At 42.2% G+C, this 19,593-nt stretch overlaps 1 protein-coding gene and 1 pseudogene across 15 annotated transcripts in view; one reads left to right on the forward strand and one right to left on the reverse strand.

Moving 5' to 3' along the window:
- Positions 1 to 721: 721 nt before the first annotated feature.
- On the reverse strand, positions 722 to 2,853 carry LOC135578399 (uncharacterized; annotated as a pseudogene).
- The window catches only part of BCAT1 (branched chain amino acid transaminase 1), a 65,415-nt gene continuing 47,478 nt past the window's right edge, over positions 1,657 to 19,593 (forward strand). Inside the window, exons 1-4 of one of the 15 annotated variants that reach the window (XM_021295936.2) lie at positions 1,666 to 1,871; positions 3,724 to 3,836; positions 5,865 to 6,025; positions 7,084 to 7,268. In XM_021295936.2, coding sequence (XP_021151611.1) covers positions 7,185 to 7,268 — 84 coding nt within the window. In that variant the 5' untranslated portion in view covers positions 1,666 to 1,871; positions 3,724 to 3,836; positions 5,865 to 6,025; positions 7,084 to 7,184. Of the gene's footprint in view, positions 1,872 to 3,723; positions 3,837 to 5,864; positions 6,123 to 7,083; positions 7,269 to 8,429; positions 8,511 to 8,769; positions 9,068 to 19,593 lie in introns of those variants that run through there. The other 14 variants (XM_021295937.2, XM_065031147.1, XM_065031169.1 and 11 more) reach the window with 14 other exon arrangements.

Below are 19,593 nucleotides of genomic sequence, written 5' to 3' on the forward strand. Positions count from 1 at the left end.
TCAGGCTGGAAAGTAGAGTCCATGTCCCCAAACCAAGTATATGTGTCTCCCAGCTGCTGCTTCAGATGTCACTGCCAGCCCTTGGCCTCCTGTCTCTATTTCTCTGGCTGCCATATCCTGGCTTGCTTTTGCTGTTAGTTTTACCCTTCAGATTGCCACTACCAGCTGTGACAGCACTACCACGCTATTGCCAGACTAACTCACCCAGCAGAATTTGGCTTTTGTGGCCCATTTGTTGTAAGCTTTATCCCTCTAGTATTTGTCTTGGCATATTAAAGCATCTTTCAGAAGACTTGGGTCTCGTGCTCAGTCCAACAAAGAGATTCTGCAGCTGCTGTAATCCCTTGCCAAGCCTAATTTCAGTACAAATATTGTATACTAAATCATCCTCCTCAACAATTTACAGAAAAATGATGGGACTGATGTGGAGTAATTTGGTGTGAAAGTCATTTATAGAAATGCATGTATGCGTTTTTTACCAGTCATTAATGCGTCTACCTGCTGAAGTAGCACATATCTGGAGCTATACTTGCTGAAAAGCATGCGTGTTCCTGTATACTTTCTAGCAGATACCACTTTCCACTGAAGTAGTAGTACCACTTTACTGGGGAATGTGGTGGATCTCCTGTAAAAATATATAGATTTGAAGTATCTTATTGCATATAAGTCAAAAGCTTATAAAAGCATTGGGTTCCTAGCTGAATTACCACAAACAGGAATTTCTCCACTGAAAAGGAAACAGCGTTTAACCTACTGTTTGGTGCAAGGGTATAGAACATAGAATAATTTTGGTTGGAAAAGACCTTTAAGATCACCAAGTCCAACCATTAACCTCACACTGCCAAGTTCACAACATGTCCCTAAGCACCACATCTACATGTCTTTTAAGTGCCTCCAGGGATGGTGACTCTGCTACTTCCCCGGGCAGCCTGTTCCAATGCTTCACAATCCTTTCTGTGAAGAATTTTTTCCTGATATCCAATGTAAACCTCCCCTGGTACAGCTTGAGTCCATTTCCTCTTGTCCTATCACTTGCTGCTTGGGAGAAGAGACCAACACCCTCCATGTTACAACCTCCTTTCAGGGAGTTGTAGACAGCAATGAGGTCTCCCCTCAGCCTCCTTTTCTCCAGGCTAAACAGCCCCAGTTCCCTCAGCCGCTCCTCGTCAGACTTGTGCTCCAGGCCCCTCATCAGCTTTGTTGCCCTTCTCTGAACTCTCTCCAGCACCTCGATGTCCTTCTTGTAGTGAGGGGCCCAAAACACAGGATTCAAGGTGGGGCCTCACCAGTGCTGAGTACAGGGGGATGATAACCTCCCTAGTCCTCCTGGCCACACTATTCCTGATACATGCCAGGATGCTGTTGGCCTTTTTGGCCAGGCTGCTGGCTTGTATTAAGCCGGCTGTTGACCAACAACCCCCAGATCCTTCAAGATCCAGGAGCAGCAACGGTTATACCGAAGAACTGGCCTGCCGCAGCTTCGAGTTGCCAGTGTAGCTGACCGCGGGCAAAACGCAAGTGATCCACAACCTCTTTATTTTCCCTTTTTCGGTGCCTGGTTCTGAACCTCTGCTCGGTCCTTCCGCGACCAGGTGCGGCGCCGGCCCACACACCGGCCACCAGGTGGAGCCGGGAGGAAGAGAAACGCTAGGGGCCGGGGGGGAGGCGGCGCAGCTACACGGGAGCGGCGGGAGGGGTTCAACGTCTCCTTGTGAGCCCAGCGTCCCTGAGGCAGCGAGCGGGGTTATAACTGCAAAGCCGAGGACTGGAGATCGAGCGGTGACACTTCCTGTGGTCGGCGGCTAAAAGATACTTCTAATTGTCTTAAAATCAGCCACGCAGCGAGCCAACAGTTCGGAGTCCTATAAGCGGTGAGTGCAACCTGAAAAAAATGTCTTGAAAATGTCTGGCTGGTTTGTTGTGTGCTTCTGGCGGCTTTTTAGGCTTGTTTTAATCCAGAGTGGGGAACCACAACGTGGCTTTAAAACACGAAGCCGGTATTGAGCTCTTTATAGGGAGTCGTTTGTGTTGCAATGCTGTGTGTCAGCCCCTCTCTCGGCTGGCAGGAGTTGCAGCCGTCAGGTTGTGATATGGAGACCGGGAAAGTGGACCTGCCGTTTGACACAGCCCAGCTGCTTCCTTTTCTCCAGGCACTCAAAAGGTCTTACAGTAACATCAGAGAGATCAAGATTTCACATTGATTTCTACAATTCTAACTCTGTGTGTCCAGAGAAGGGCAATGAAGCTGGTGAGGAGCCTGGAGCACAAGTCTTAGGAGGAGCGGCTGAGGGAACTGGGGCTGTTTAGCCTGGAGAAAAGGAGGCTGAGGGGAGACCTCATTGCTGTCTACAACTCCCTGAAAAGAGGTTGTAGGTCTCTTCTCCCAAGCAGCAAGTAATAGGACAAGAGAAAATGGGCTCAAGTTGCACCAGGGGAGGTTTACATTGGATATTAGGAAAAAATTCTTCACAGAAAGGATTGTGAAGCATTGGAACAGGCTGCCCAGGGAAGTGGCAGAGTCACCATCCCTGCAGGCACTTAAAAGACATGTAGATGTGGTGCTTAGGGACATGTTGTGAACTTGGCAGTGTGAGGTTAATGGTTGGACTTGGTGATCTTAAAGGTCTTTTCCAACCTAAATGATTCTGTGACCTTATGTGGAGAGAACTATTCTCAGCTTGCTTACACTCCTCTGGAAAAAAATACAACAGCACAAAATATCAAGTGTTTCCCCTTTCTGACTTTTCTGCCAGTTTTTAAGCAGTCCTCGGTGGGGGAGAAAGAGGCAACTTAGTGGTTACGAAATCTTGGGTAGTTACCTTGCATGGGTAAAGTGAGCTTGTGAGGAGTCATGGTGCTTCCCTTAAAAGATGAAGGGGTGGGTTGATTTTGATGACAACTCAGGTTTCAGTGGCCGGGGTGCTAAAGTCTCACATGGTGCCAGCCGAGGGGACCCCCCCTGCTTCCTCAGCCTCTGAGGTGCTGCCATCACTGCAGCGTCTCCCTGCTCCCCCGTTCCCACCTCTGGTAGCACCTACACTCATTTTAGATGCCTTTTGAAGGCTTTGCTTCAGAAGTGTGATTGACACTTTCACTTTCTGCGATGAGGCAGAAGCCGGCCCCATTGTGGCAGGGCTGTGGGGCAGGAAGTGCTGAGGTGAGGCAAACATGGTGGCCTGGAACCTTCTGGAAGAGGCTGGTGGGGAGAGGGAGGCCCAGTGCTTCCCCCCCTCCTCCTGCCACCACTGGGGAGGCTGTGAGGAGAGGAGCTGGAAAACACAAGTCTGGAAGAAATGTTGTAAACAAACTCTGTTCTTGGTTAATTCGCAGAGTGTAATGTTTTTCTTGCCTCTCAGGGCAGGAGTGACACATTCACAAAGTGCTTATTTAAAGAAGAATGCGTAAAATGCTCTTTCCCTGAGTGGGTGGGAATTAAAGGACTGGGGATGTTGTGTTTATTTGGTTCCAGTTACCCTCACACATGCTGGTCTTTTCCTTTCAGCCTTTTTCTTAGTGTTTTCTGGTTGTCAGGTGTTCTGTGGCTTCTTTCCTGATTCTCTTCTCTCATGACTCTTGTTTTTTAATATTTCTTTGTGAGCGTGTAATTACGCAGTCTACTTCTTTGTGAGGATGCCAGCTTAGATACTTCCTGCTCTTTAGCATCTACAAAAATTACTTCCTACTCCCATGCTTTTTATCCTTTTTTTTTTTTTCTAAATCCAGATTGCTCTATTAATCCATTTTACTGCAGAGCCCACACACAGTGGATTTGGCATGTCCAAGAAGGTGGAAAAATGGCATGAGGCTGGAAACGAGGCAACGAGCACGAGCAGAAGGTGCTGCCACAAAAAGATCTTGCTTCTCTGAAAATAATATCCACCGAAACCTGACATCTCACTCGAGCCCTTCTGTGAGGTGGCATGTGCCTGACCTGTGACTATGAGAGAGGCCACTGTGCCTTTATTTTTCTGTTTTGACAAAGAATCCTGTTTCTTCTCCTTTTCCAAAATGAAGACTAGTAACTGCAATCATCACTTTCTCTGTTTAAGGCTTATAATTGCAGCTTCTCCTCTCATTCGTTTGTAGTCCAAAATGACAACAGTCTAGATGACATGTCCTTCTCTGAAATAAAAATAATTTTTAAATGATCTTACTGTAATTTTTTGTACATATATGAGCATATATGTATAATATTCCCATAATACATTTTTCTTTTATTACTTTTTTTTTTTTTCTCCTATCAGGAAGTTTCTACACCACCAACCTAATTCTCATCCAAAGTTTTCTCTTTCCCCCACTTCAGGGCTTTAGAACTTACCACAACTGTATTCCCAGTTCTGCAAGGCAGCTACATGGAAATCATGTCCTGTAGTTACCTTCTAAATAGTTCCGAAGAGTTTTAGTTTTGGGACTGAAATCAGTCACAGGTTTTCCCTGGAGAATATTTTAGATGAAAGTTGATGTTTCCTCATTTTGAATATTTGTGCCAGTGCATTTTCATGCAGCTGCAGAAACTAAGTATGATTAAGTTTTAGTACAAAAGCAAAGTATTTCAGAAAGATCAAAGCATACCATTCTGATCTTTTTTAAAAAGATGCATGTTTATTTTATTTTTTAAATAGCTTTGGAACACATTTCAGAAAGGCTTATATTATAAAAAGCTTTGAAAATTTTAAAATATCAAAATAAAACCAAAACACAAATTTTGTCAAAATGATACCTTTTCATTTAATCAAAATTGCTTTCCCCAGATTTTACTACAGGAAGTTTTCATTCTGTTTCAGAAGGAAAAAAATAAATCTCAGAATCGCAGCTTTCTCTTAAATGGAAAACCTGGTTTCCACTTACCTGTCTTCTTTATGCAGACGAGGGTTATAAGAGCAAACATTTGAAAGTGTATCAAGCCCTTAATTCCTTGTAGAATTATGAAATGATACAAACTGCCTCTTTCAAAATTCCCCATTTGGCTTTATATCTTAGAGCCTTTTCATTTTCCTAACAGTAGTTCCTCACATTTCTGTGGCTAAAATGTAAGTCTGTTCAGTTCTGGTTTGGATAATGTGTATGATTGAAACCCCTTTGGCCTTCTGCAAAAGTTCCACTCAGGAGCCCACAGTAAGCAGAAGAAATGCTGTGCTGTTCTGCATGGCTCCTGTGCAGACCAGCAAAATGAATGGAACACACTAATCACAGGTTTTTGTGGCCACTCTACAAACATAATCTGCCCCTAGGGTCCCAGGTATCACAGCTCCTGTTCACCTTGTGAATCTCTAGAACTTGTGGAAACACTTTGGACTCGAAGCATACAAATTACCTCATTCTCTCATACCTGTGAAAAACTTACTCATTAAAGCTTCTAAAGTTTAACAGTGCTGTCAAGCATTCAGAGAATGCTTTGCATTAATGGAAAATCTTGTGTAGAAATGAAGAATGAATATGAAATATTCAGAATGTAAAAAAATTATGTGATTATTGGTCAATCAGTACAACTGATTAAATCAGTAGAGAGTCAATGTCTCCTGCATTATAACTTCTGGAATGCTACGTAAGGAAGTGTAACTGAATTGAGGTAATGCAAGCCAACACTGCAAAAAGTATGTCCGTATGACACCATTTACTAATGGCAATTTCAGTTTTGGGGGTGTTGCAGCACGACGCAAGTTTTGAGGTAAGTTCTGTAGCTTATGTGAGTTCTGGTCTCCTTTTTTTTAATTTTTATTTGCAAGTTCAGGGCCAGCTTGATTATCAATGAAAACATATATTCTTAATATCTATGCTAGCTAACTCAATGTTTTGGCTTTGCACAAATCCTCTGTAGTTCAGATAACATTTCTCCTTTCCCTTTCCTTTCTTTCTCCTGTTAGTTCCAACCAGACCATGGATTCTGCTCTTCACCTCAACAGTCGGCAGTAGTTTGAGGATAACTTGAAGTACATCATTACGGTGGAGCATGATGCAGAGAGCTTAGAAAGAAAAAGGGCTCAGCACAACGCTGTTCTGACTGGCAAACTGAGGTCTGGAAACGGTAAAGCTACATTCAAACACCTTTTGTTCTGTAGGGATTCGGGAAGTAAGTCTGGAGAAACGGTAGAACCTGTAATAAGGAATGCAAAGAGATGCAGGTAAGTATCACATTGAGGGGAAGATTCAGCATGACTTTTCTGAAAGGAAATCCTGACCTGCCTGTCTAGAAACTTCTTTGAAGGATTCAGTGAACATGCAGACAGTAGAGGCCCAATTGATACAGTCTACCTGGATTTCCAAAGGACTTGACAAGGTCCCTTACTGAAGGCTTATAGAAAATAAGCTCCCATAAGAAGGGTGCTTTCATGGTTGCTCTCATTAATTGGTTAAAAGATAAGAAACAGAAGAGAGAATCTGTACATTTGATAAAATGGTAGGGAAATGGAGTTAAATGGAGAAAGGACAGAGTTTGCTGCTGAGATTAAAACCTTCAAGGTAATGGTGTTAAACAATTCAGTTAAACTAGAGCTATCTGCGTGGAGTTGGAGAAGGACCTTACGAGGTTGAATACGCAGTTGTCGAAACAACATAATAATGTCTGCAAGTATAAAATTATGCATGTGGCAAAAAAATGCAAAATTTATGTAAACAGCTATGAGCTATGAATGACCTGTTACCTTTCAGGAGAGAAATCTTAGAATTAGGTATTTTGTAAAAATATCAGTTCAGTTTATTGCTCAGGAACAGTCAAATTAGGAAACAGAATACCAGGCATTATTAGGAAAAGAAAAGAGGGGGAAAAAGCAAATTAAAAGTAAATAGGGCTACCTGCATTTTGAGAGGTTTGTGCAGTTCGTGTCCCCATCCTAAATAAAGGAAGACCAAGGGTATGGAACTTTTTATATTAAGACTAAACAGATTAGGACTTTTCATCTGGAAAAAGGAGTGGGCTGACAGGGGATTCAATAGTAGTCTGTAAAATCACAAATGACATAGAGGGGATGAATATTTTGATCTTTCTTTGTGTGTATAGTCTCACAATGTCAGAAGAAGGGAGCATGATGTGAAACTTTCAAGTGGCAGGTTCAAAATAAAACAAAATTATGTGTTTTTCCACAGAACAGAGCTAAATTGTAGAACTCATTAGCACAAGATCCTATGGATGCCAAATTTTACATGCATTCAAGGAACAAATAAAGTAACAGAAAAAAAATAAAGCCATGAAGAGCTTGTTAATCCTAAAGAATCCGTCTTTCAGGAAAGTGCTGTGGTACAAAGCCTTCGCGGCTAAAAGAGCGTTTCAGGCAAGTGCCCCTACATGCTTATTCTGTTGTTGTAACTCCTCTGTAGGCGTCATTATTGTCAACTGTCAGAGACAGGATACTGATTTAAGTGGACCTTTGGTCTGACCCACTGTGGTTGTTCCTATGTTGTGGCTGTAATCCGAAGGTAATTCATAGGGAATGGATTATATTGCTCTCTTGAGCACTGAGTAGTGGTTCACTGATAAAGAATTGTGTCTGCTTGATGCTGCTTTGCTGCCTTCTCTGCCTCCTGTTTTTTGCTCCGTCTTTTTATTCTCTCCTGAATAGTCACCAAGGTATCACTGTTCACATGAACTTTCATTTTGGGTAGCATCATTTACCAATGTTTCTTTGGAACCCAAATTTTTGTGATTCCATTAAATAGTGCTTTCTTACCTGGCTGAAGAGTGGCAGGAACAGAAAGATGCTTGTGTTTGTGTAACCAATCTCTGGCACCACACAAGAGAGGACAATTCACATACATCGTGCAAAGCAGAACCTGACACTTTTGACAGTACCACTGAGTTGAAACAGCTTCCTACTGCTGCTCTCGGGCAGATCCAAAGAGGAAAAGACTTACAAAGACAGTAGTAAGGGAAGACTTAACCATAAAATCGATAAAGATGAAAGCAAGCACACTGTGAACACTACACAGTGGTTACTGTCATTTTCTCCTAAAAATTCATGGGTTTGTCATACTACTACTGTACAGTTTGACTGGCAGCAGCGCTGTTGGAAGTAACAGAGCAGACCAGCCTGTTATGTTTATTCTTTTGTCTTTGGGTGCTGGGCACCTGCCTGCCAGCTACCTGTGCACAGACCTCAGAGACACAGCAGTACACGCTGGGGGGTTCTAAGATGGCCACCTGAGTTGTGAAGGCTCAGCTACGCAGTCTTCTGCATGGACGAGGTACTGGTTAGCAGGGCCAGGACCTGGAGCCCCGTTGTGAAACGCGTGGCAGTCCTGGCTAGCTCCACACAAAATGGGTTGCGTGGGCCCCGCCTGTGTGCGTTTCAAGTGCTGGAGGACTTGGCACAAGTTGAGCACCTAGTGGTGAAAGGCCTGGGCAGAGCCTGCCTTGCAGCTGAAGGGCTTGCTAGCAATGGGAGGGATCAACTGCGAGGTGTTTGCTGTTTCAGACAACTTGGACGCCGAGGAGGAGGAAATGAGTCAGAGACTGAAAATGATGAGTTTCTTAATGCTCGTTAAGGGAGAGCGGTAGTAAGAACGTGTTATCCTCGGTATGACAGTAAAAGCATTTAATTGTCTCTGCTTGGTAGGTGCAGTGCATGATGCGGGGCCATTTTAGGGACGAGCCACCACCGACGCTGCAAGCCCACCTGCCTTTACAGATGTGTGCGGGCGGTGGGTGAGTTCCCGCCGGCCTTGGCCCCGTCGCTGCCCGGGGCGCTGCCGCTGCTTCCCCAGAGCGAGGGCGAAGCGCAGGGCGGCCCGGCGGGAGGTGTGCGCGGCCGCGGGAAGGGGCGAGGCGGGGCAGCTCACAGCCCCTCGCCGCGTTCCGCTGCGGCGGCCGGCGTGCGCGCCGCCCTCGCCCGCTGATGCAATCGGAACCCGCAAGCGGCGGCAGCAGCGGCCACGGCAGCAGCAGCTCCGCTCCGGCGGCGCCCGCAGGCGGATCAGCCGGCCTTGAGCCCGCTTCCCCGCGGCAGGGAATTACCCCCCGTTTGCCAGCATGATGAAGGTAAAGCGGAGCGGGTTTCCTGCCAGAACCCTCTTGTCCATCCTTCGGGGGATGCGGAGTAGCAGAGAGACTTTTCCTTGGCAAACACGGAAAGCGGTAGTTCACTCATCTTTTTTTTTGCAGATCTTAATGCTCTTATTTGTTATTTATGCTTTGTAAGGGATATTTCTGTCCCCAAGAGATATATTGTTTTAAGATTCGGAAGCAGGATGTGTGTGATTCTACGTCTTTCCATGTTCTTTCGTTTCAGACAGCATGTATGGAAAAGAAATGATGAGTCGGGAAGGAGAGGGGGGGAAGGGAAGGTGTATAATTTCCTCGGGGCGGGGGGGGAAAGTGGGGGAGCGGATTTCTTACTGTTTAGTTGTAACACGGGACTCCTGATGATTAAAAAGAAACCACAAAGGGTATGGTCCCCTGGCAGGCATCATGCCGGCTTATGCATGTGAGTTTATTATAGATCTAATGTCTGCCATTGTACTAAAATAGACCATGAGTAAAAACCAGTAACATGTATTTAGAGTTTTTGAGTAATTTCAGAAATAACTCTAAATAATGGAAGAGGAGTTGTCAGTAGCGAACACTAACGTGAGAGATGAGCATTTGTACCAACTGTCTTTTTATAGATGTCATGTTTATGTTCTGCTAAGTGAGGCTGATCTGAGGATTAAAAAGAAGTCTTCCTTGTCCAAGACAAAGGACATGGAGATATCATGGGTGTTTTTCAGTTAGATGGAGGGAACAGGTGCACTAAGACTAATTTTTGTGTTTTGAAGGAGTTTTGTGCTGGGCTGAGTGTGAAATTCACAGCTGCAGCCTAATGCCGGGGTTAGTAGTTGAGGAAAAACAAGACTGAGTTATTTACCGTCCTTGGGTAACTGTAACAGGTGGAATATGGGCACAACAAGTATGTGGCTGGCAGGTGTCTCTCCAGCTCCTCTCTGTTGCTGATGACAAATGACACTCTTACTACATCCTAGATGTCATCAACCTTGCTCTCTCCAAAGAGGTGGGTCTAGCAGTGGTGCAGATGCTACTGATGATGGTGAGACAAGGACAGGACAGTGCTCTGGGGAGGCCTCAGGAGGCCCTGATTAGCCCCATTTGCACTTACGGCAACTGGAGAGTGGCAGACCAGCCATGGCAGAAGACTGATCTGAAACTGCTCAGGGAAAATACCCAAGCAGCTGCCCCCAGCCAGAATGCTTAGGGACAGAATGCAAGTGCGTCAAGAATTGAAGCAGAATGTCATGTTTTATATTGCTTTTGATGTACCTCTTGTGTGTCTAGGAAAGAGGGCATGACCCTGGTCTCTGGGGTGTTATCCAGCACCTGTCAGTAATGCTCAGGCATGCCTGTGCAAAAAATGAGTCGCAGGCAAGCCACAGATCTACCTGTTTGCTTAGAGTGGTGCTGGCACCTCATTGAGTTCTTCTCACCTGCACAAAGCCTAACTTTGCTTTGTATTTTTACAGTAGAAAAGACATCATGAAGCAGTAGCTAGGGCAGTAAAAGTACACTCTTGTCACTTGCAAGTGGTGTAGCCTTGGGCAAGTAATTTCTGTCTGAGCCCTTTACCCTTTATTTGCCTCATCTGTTCAGACTGCAAGCTCTTCAGGGTTATGGCTGTCACTGTATTTGTAGAGCATGTATCAAAGATGCAGAAAATTACCATTTGATTGTCATGATACTTATGCAAAAGTCAATACATTTATAAAGGTAGCAGTAAGCAGCACCATTATTACAGCTCCTTATCCCTTCATCTCCCCTGTCATCATTTCCTGCTTTTAGTCACAACCCTCCCTTTCTCCTTGAACCATTTCCAGCCCAACCTCAACCCTCTCTGGACTGTTCAAAGGAATATTATGTACTGAAATGAATTATGCCTCTGGTTTCTGCAGTCCTGTCTTGTCCACCTATTGCTTTGATTGTTTCTGACAGGCCTAGCACTTATAGCAATGTGTGATCCAGTGGATATCCTGATTTTTTTTTTTCCCCATGGAAATTGAGTATTGAAATCTGCTGCAAAGTTATAGCTAAAAAAAGAAGATTGCAAAATCATTAGGTGGCTTTAACAGAGTTGTGATCTTGCTAAACCAGTCCATAGGCCATATCCTTGGTTTAATCTGACAGATGAAAATAATTCAAATGGAATTCACTAGTGATGAACTCATCCTTGGGAGGGCAGTGTTAGGAAAGGAGCTAAATCAGCTCATTAACTGTGTAAGCACTCAGTTACTCTGAATTTGTTGAGCCATTTTAAAACAATTTATTTGGTGTGGGCATGCTAAACAATTGGGTAAATTCTATTTGGAAAATTTGCACAATTAGCCTTTTTAGACCAGCTGTGTGAGGACTGGCATCTTCATGTCACTACAGTGACATATTATGTGTTTCACAGTGCTAGATGAGCTCACAGAGACTTCAATACTGAGTGTGGCTTTTGATAATAAATTGTGGCTATCCAGCTGCCACAGTGGCTTTAATGTAGAGATTAAATGCACAACCTTCATCTTGAATGTCTGAATTTCAGTGATACTTGGGCATAAATCAAAGTAGTACGTGACCCTCAGTTGTTACCTGTAGTCACGCACTTGCAACTCAATACCTCCAGTTCTTACATAGGATGAAGTGAATAGGTGGTCCCATTTACCTTGGAAACATTTTCATTACTTTATGAGTTTAAAGGAACAGGTAATATCACCTCATAAAAATATAGCACGTGTTGTAGAAGGGCAACTTAGCAAATATTACCATATGCTATTGCAGATGAAAATGCAGTGTTATCCTTATGGAAAGGCCTGATGTAGCACTTTGGTGTGTATATCAAATGATCCAAGAGTTAAAACAAACTAAATAATTGAAACTATCTTTAAAACGATGAAGAGATCTTTTGTGACTGATTGGTCTTTTGTGCATCTTGGCCCATAGTTTATTACTGTTTTTACAAACTTAATGTCATAATACCCTTCCAACAGAGTTACTCATTTACTTTCTTCCCTTGAGGTCTGCAGCTTGTTAGGTTTTAGATGCATTAATGAAGTGCAGCATATGACTTCTCAGTAGGTACAGAGCTATTGCTAATTCAGTTTGCCTGTTAGAGCATTTCACACAATATTTGGTAAAAACAGTCTTGGCAAGCACAGAAAGTATATTGTTTTTCCTGGTATGTGAATAGCGTTTAATTCCACAAGGTTTTGCTTGTGCTAATTTCCAGCAGCATTCAGAGATCAGCGCCACACAAAGCAGGTCCCCTTGTTTAGTTTTATTTAGACTGTTGTCATAGGGGTCATCACTTCTGTAGTAAATGCTTGAATTTGCATTACCCTTACTGAGAATTAACTTTTTTAAAACTTTGATGCTGAGAAGCTGAAGGAACTGGGTTTGTTCAGTCTTGTGAAGAGAAGGCTTTGGGTTGATGTAATAGCAGCCATCCAAAATCTAGAGGAAAATCAAGGTGAGGCCAGACTTTGAAACGATGTATGGTAGGAGGACAAGAGACAATGGCATAATTTGAAATGAAGAAGGTTCAGACTGAATATAAGGAAAACATTCTCCCCACAAGGGCAGTCAGGCAGTGGAATGGGTTGCCAGGAGAGGCTGTGCAGCTTCCATCCTTGGGAGCTCTCAAGACTCAGCTGTATAAAGCCTTGAGAAACCTGGTCTGAGCTCAGAGCTGACTCTGCTTTGAGCAGGAGTTGGTACTGGAGACCTCCTGAGGCGCTTTCCAGACTGGATGTTCTTATGGTGCTGAAAAAAAGCTTATCAGCTAGGATTTTTTTTTTTTTTTAATCCAGTCTTAGTCTTTGACACAGTAGCGTGGATCAGTACATGTTTGTCCAGAGTTCTGCTTGCTAAGCTTTTAACAATACAAAGAACTGGTCTTTAAAGTCACCAGCATAGGCAGATTTCTTTGCAGAAAGTAATTTCTTCAGCATGTCAGTAGAATAACAATGTTTTATTCTTCTCTTTTATCTTGAGGAACTCAAATGCTTAACAGAAGAGGTTGCACAGGAACGTTGGTGCAAGTCTCTTCACAAGATTTTTACTTTATTTGGACAATTTGGAGTTTGTTGGGGGTTAGAGTAGGGGGGGCTTGCTCCACTTTCCTCCCCTTTCCCCAAGTCTTGTTGCTTTAATTACCTTACTGGGATCTGTGGTAAGGTTTATCAATACTCCATCAGTTTGCCTACTGTCGAGCCAGATAAGAGGACTGTACCTCCTTCCTACTCTCTCAACACCTTCCCTCTAAGTCCTGTATTTTCTTTCCCCATCCACATTGGAGTGCCATGCTAGTAGCAAGCACTGTTTTCATGTCAGTTGGGCAAAATATTTAAGCTGACATATATATAAAATTAATGTTCTGTTCTGCCATTTCCACGTGAACTGGATTTCAACAGTGTTCAAATGAGATTTAGTTCTAAGATGGTTTAAAATGCTTAAGATTAGCTTCATAAATTCAGAAATTACAAAGACATTCTAGTCAAGAGTATTGATATTCATGTGCGTTGAAGCTGGGCAAAACTCTTTGTTCATGGAGGTGTTGCAAGTAAGTTATTTGTCTATTTAGATTTATTGAGCTGAGCAGAGCTGGTGGATCATTACAGGTGTTGAACTATAAGAGGACAAGTCTACATTACTTGTCATAGGCCTGTTTATTAATTACTAGAGCCATTTCTTAGTATTTCAAAGTTGTTATTTTTATAATAGAGACTATCATTCTTGACTTGTAATGACCTTTTACTATGCTATAATTTTGGCAAAGGGCCTCTGTTTGCTTCGCAGGCCTAAGGCACGCTTAATGTTTACACCTCTACAAATACTTCGTCTGTGACCGTATTTTTTCCAAGGCCACTTTTAATGTGCTGAGTGCTATTTTGCTCTCGAATTCCCTGGGCAGAATCCAGTTTGCTCTGGGCACTGTCAACAAATGATAGAGGACTTCAGATGAAGGGCTTGCTCACAAGGTATTAAGAAAGGACACACAGGCTAATTTTAATGCAACTCCAGACTTCTGGTTTGTTATAATTTGTGATTTTTCCCTTAGAGTTGTTACAGAGTTGAATATACACTAAGTAGGTGGAGTATCTGGCTTTGTCACTAGTTTAAAATATTTAACCTCTTTTAAGCACATCTTGACACACTTGTCATCAAGACAAGCAGCTTCTTGTGGTTGTTATCTTGTTTTTTTTCTGCATTCAAGGGAGTAATGCATGACACTATATGTCAACGCTGTTGTTGTGCTGTGTTTTCCTTGGTTTGTTAGTAAGCTTCCATGGAATTATTTACATTTGCTTGGTGTGATGGATTATACTTACTACCTTTCATTCCACCCACTGAAACTCATGACGACTGTAAATCAAGAAGAGTTACTAACATATTCTGAGCTGGACATCTCTCATGCAAATATGTTCCCTCTCTAGTTTGTTCTTAATTTGCACGAAAACACAAACATCATTGTAGGTACTGTCTTCAATATTTTAATGCTAGTTAGGTCTCTTCCTAGTGTCCTTTACATCAAGAAGAAAGCTTCTACTTTCCTTCTACTTTGTTGAGTTGCATCCAGTTAAGTCAAATTAAGGCAGTATTTGAACACACAACAAAAGATGTGTCACAGGGATATAATCCAGGCTGTGGTAAAGGCCAGGGACAGATCTCCCATAAAGTCAAACCAATTATACCAGGGTTAAAACTCGCTGAAGCTAGTATAGGCAGGTCTTCTGCAGCCATCACCTGCGTGCTCTTATGCAAGAAGCTTGCGTAGGGGCACAGCTGTGAGTGCACAGCCAAAAACATATAAATCATTTACACTTGTTCTTCTTCCTTGAGAAGAACTGTAACAGATCTGATGGGTATGTCTCTATAAGGAAGAGGAGCTGTAGATTTAGTTCCTGGGGAGCTGTGCACCTCCCAGGTGCCAGGTTCTGGCACCTGTCCACCTCCCAGTGAGCTCTCTGAAGCATCAGTGTGAGGTGTGCCGATGGGACAATCTATGCCTAAATTTCCTCTCTGTAGAAGAGACAGATGTTTCTACCTTCCTTCACTTAGGTGGTGTGACTGTGGAGCCAGTATCAATTTTTAAGGCTTCCAAGTATTAGAGTGAGAAGGTTCATTTAAAGCTTATAAATAATGAAGGTCTCAGTTCTTTACTTGGAACAAACAGTAGAAAAACTGCAAGCATCATACAGACCAGCACTCCATCAGGACCAAGAGAAAACACAGTCTTTGCAACACCTCTGGAGAAACCCCTCTTTCTGTTTTGGTGGTAGTGGTGGTGGGTTTTGTTTGCTTTTCCTATCCTGGTTTGCATTACCCATTTAAAGAGACCTACTAGATCACTCAAGCTTTGAAAGCTCAGTTGTGGGTCCTCCTGCAGCATTGTGACCAAATGACCAGGCAGAACACACATCTAGGTGTACACAGTTCTGCCTGCAAGCAAAAAAAATGAAACTATGGTCGGCTATTTGAAAAGAGCGGCACTGCAGAGAAGTGCGTTTATAAGAAGTGCGCCTCTGGCTGGGCAGGCAGAGGGCACCTGCAGTGTTGAGCCCATTCCGATGCCCAGGTTGGATAGCTGCTGCCATGCTTTATCAGCTTCATCTGTTGGACGTTTAACAGCTAAACACAAACCCCTTGGGAACAGGCAATAACTGCACTAACAGCCTAATGCAACACAGAAAGTCATGCTTCTTATGCTTTTGCACCCGTGGCATTTGATACTCAATAATGAATTAAATAGGCCATGTGAAGTCATCAGGGCTAGATGTGATATCAAGCCTGCATATGTCTGCCCTTTGCAGACCAGCAACCATGTGCACAGTTGCATGTTTTATTGTGCTTGCTGTTATTCGAGAGCCAGCTCTGTAAGTTTCTGCTTTAGTATTTCTAGTGGGACTGTGTACAGGACTTGTGGTGAAAAAAGTAACTCATTTCTTCTCCAAAAGTTTATTTTTCCCCCAGAGCTTTTGTTTTCAGTGTGTGATTCATCATTGCTCAGCATCTTATGTAAACCCTTATTCCAGTGCAAAATGGACTTAAATGGGACACGGTCTAAGCACTCTGAGAATAGCTACAAATGACCTCTTACACAGGCCAGTGATCAGGCCTCGCTCTGTGTTTCTTCTGGTTCCACTGCAGTTATGAGGGAGATTGCAAACAGGAGTATGTCCTTAAATACAGGTTTTTGTCTGCTAGCTCTTTAAGCATGTCAGTTCTCATTTTGGAATCCATCACTGTCTCTGCTGTTGTGGGTTTGGTTTTGTTTGTTTTTGTTTTCCTTCCCCTTGGAGCCTACGGTGATTTATTTGCAAACTGCAGAAGCTTTAGTCTTCTGCACTAAATTGTCTACTTCCAGCTCTAACCCCTCAGTGACATTTCAGACAATGATTTTATTTGTTTCTACTGTGTGTGCATTCATGTTATTCACATTATCATTTGGTAATTACATCAGGCCACTTGCCATGGTCATCAGCTGCAGGATCTGTGTGTAGTTTCCACCATCAGGGAATTCTTTAAACCAGATCTGTTCTTTACCTGTATTAGCTGTCTCAGGATAAAAAATACAGCCAGTATAACTGAATCCCTGTCGAAAATAAACAGAATATTGTTTATTGTGCTTAGGCTGATCTTTGCTGGTGTAACTATAGTTAAAAGTGCATCCCATAGCTCTGGTTAACTGTACTATAAAATCTTAAAATGCTAATTTAGTACCTAGCATTATAGAATACATGAGTAAAGAGAAATGTTAGAGAAAACATAAAGAACACAAGCTTCCTTGCGGTTAACAGCAAAGCCCTTTTACAGTAGTAGGGAAAAGTCTGTATACCCTTTATACCCTTATTACCAATTTTATGTAGATTTCATATCAATGGGAACTGGCCCTAAACACAATAAAACCATGGTGACTTCAAGAATTTTGAGTAATAACCATATCACATTGCCATGAGACCCTTATCTAGTTAGAAAACAGGCAGATGAATTTATACGTCAACCAGACCCAGCTGGTTGCTTTAACATGTTTTTCTTTATGCCATTCTAGCAAACAATGCACTTGTGAAAAACCTAATTAATGCTGGAACAGACAAACAAACCAACAAAAGAGGCACTTAGAGGCACTTTTCATAGGAGTTAGAGATAAAAGAGCTCCATTAGATCATCTGCCTCTTCCCCGAATAGCACGAGGCTGTTTTCCTCAATCAGAAGGGGAGAGTTGTTGAACTGAGCAAGAGGGTAAAGATGAGGAAATGGCACTGGGGAGTGACAGAGCAACAGGAGGGTCATAGGAAGGAAAACAATCAAGAACAGTACGAACAGCAGGCTTAGAAATCAAGGTTAAAGAACATTGCATTTGGAGGTCATTTGTGAAGAGGGTTTCTTTAGAGTACTTCTCTATTTCTGTGAAGAAAATAGGAAGGAGGATTGTGTGGTTGTACAGGAAGTCTATTAAGACAGAACTCACTACTGAATAAAGAGACACCATGCTGAGGTGTACAGCTGTTTTATGTCCTGTATTGGATGTGGCTGATGCTGGTTTTCAGTATTTTTCAATTGGAAAGGATCACGCTTTAGATTCCATGTTGTATAATTCACAGCTTATGTTGTAAATTTTCTGAAATATCTGGCAAAATAATTTTAGCATGAGGCTGAACAGATCCCTGGTCTCAGTTTCTCCTTAGTGTTAGTTACAACAAATTAATCTATTTTCTATTTCTGGTGAACTCTTTTCTTCCCTTTAGCCTTCTTGATAATCCAGTTTGTCAAACACATGTTCTTTTTCAATTTCAGAAGTAGTTATCCTTCACCTTGCTACCTTTCAGGTGAACTGACACAAGCTTTCTTGTACAACAGGTTAGGCAATATTGAACTCATTCAAATATTAATTTAAGCACTGAGTCAAAACATTGGCATTGTTTCCTAGAGAGGTTTCTCACGCAAGTGCTGACTGCAATGACTTGACTTTAGCAACATTGTCCTTCATGTATTTAATGTCATTATATCAACTTGGTCTGCTTTCAAAGTTGTGGCATAGCTGTAAATGTTACTAAATAAGAATCTTGGACAGACTATCTGAATATTTCCATTTCTTTGTGTTCTCTGTTTTAAGATTTTTCTAACGAACAAGTTGTGCTCATATAATCTGAATTATCTTTTATTTAAACAAAATAAAACCACTGATACTTGTTTTAAGAGGAGCATATTTCAGTTTCATTCAAACTATTTAAATTGCTTTAAATTAAACCAAATAAAGTGCTCAAACCAAAAGATAAGTGCCTGCACAGTCTTTTGGACTATTTTAATTATAATCTATTTAAATTCAACCTTACTTTATGCAATGCAGCCGTCTTAGATAAAGGAACTCTTCTATGTTCTAAGCCCTGATGCTTTCACTCTGGTGGTGGTTGTTTTTTGGTTCCCCCCACCCTTCCCAGTACTAATCTGTGCATATATTGAGGTGTATCATTGGAGCTGCTCTGGGATTTGTGCTGTGTGTGTTCTTTGAATTCATTGTTGAAGACTGATAAGCCAACACATGGAGAGTGCTCCAGCCTAGCAAAGATACCTCGGAGATCTCTGTTTGGCTTGAGAAGTGGTTAGAAATACAGTTTAAGAATCAGCCTTCTTGCTTCTTCTGTCTTGATTTTGACAAGTAGATTTGAAAGAAGTTATGTGGGTAAAGCATGCCATGCTGTCATTTAAATGACCCAACCCAGTGAATGTACTCGGTCACACTTGCATGGTAACACATACATATATGTATGTACACGTTCACATACATACAACATAAAGACAGTATTAAAATATTTTTCTCTCATGCAGCTACTCCCATGACAGCTGAGGTAAACTTGCCTGGTTCTTAGATTCCATAAATGAGTTTCTTGGGCTCTGGATGTCTTTAATAAATGTCATTAAGTAAATATATTTTTAGTGGGTATTAAAACTAGTATGATATGACTCAGCCCTACAGCAATATTCAGAATTTCTCTCTGTCTGACAGCGGGTAGATTTTTTTAAAAGCTATGAACATCATTATTCCTCCTCTCTTTTTTTTTTGGTGGTATGCCTGCCAAATTCTGTTAACATTTCCTAGGGGCAGCTGAAAACTGTTTTGAAGTCATGAAAATGTTTTATATGACTGTAGCAATATACAGAATATATGGCATCTGTGCATCTCTTGATTTGTATGGCTTTGAATGCTGAAATACTTGTCATCACGTACCTGATTTGGCTTGCCTGTAGGCAATACCATAGTAGAAGTCATGTATTGAATGTATTGATCTTCTAGATTCCTGGAGTCTAATAAGTATTCTAATTTCATTATCCTTCCAGTGTAAATTAGAGCGTGAAATATTTCTTAGACACTTAGTAACCAGAAGCAAGCACAGGAAGAAGCAGTAAGACACTGTTTTAGCTTGGAGAAATGTCTCAAAAAGGACTTTCTTAATTGAAAACTATTTTTCATGTAACTTCTGACTGAGAGGAACCTCCTGCTCCATCTTTGCTGGGTCCTGATGGCTGCTATGACAGTCATGGTTCTAAGTTTCTCTGCATAGCAGGAGGTGAGGTTGCCTCTGTAGAACGAACCATATGCAGCGATAGCTGTGTATCGATGGCTTATTTGCTTC

This window comes from Columba livia, chromosome 1 (assembly GCF_036013475.1).
Source record: "Columba livia isolate bColLiv1 breed racing homer chromosome 1, bColLiv1.pat.W.v2, whole genome shotgun sequence".
Lineage (NCBI taxonomy): Eukaryota > Metazoa > Chordata > Aves > Columbiformes > Columbidae > Columba > Columba livia.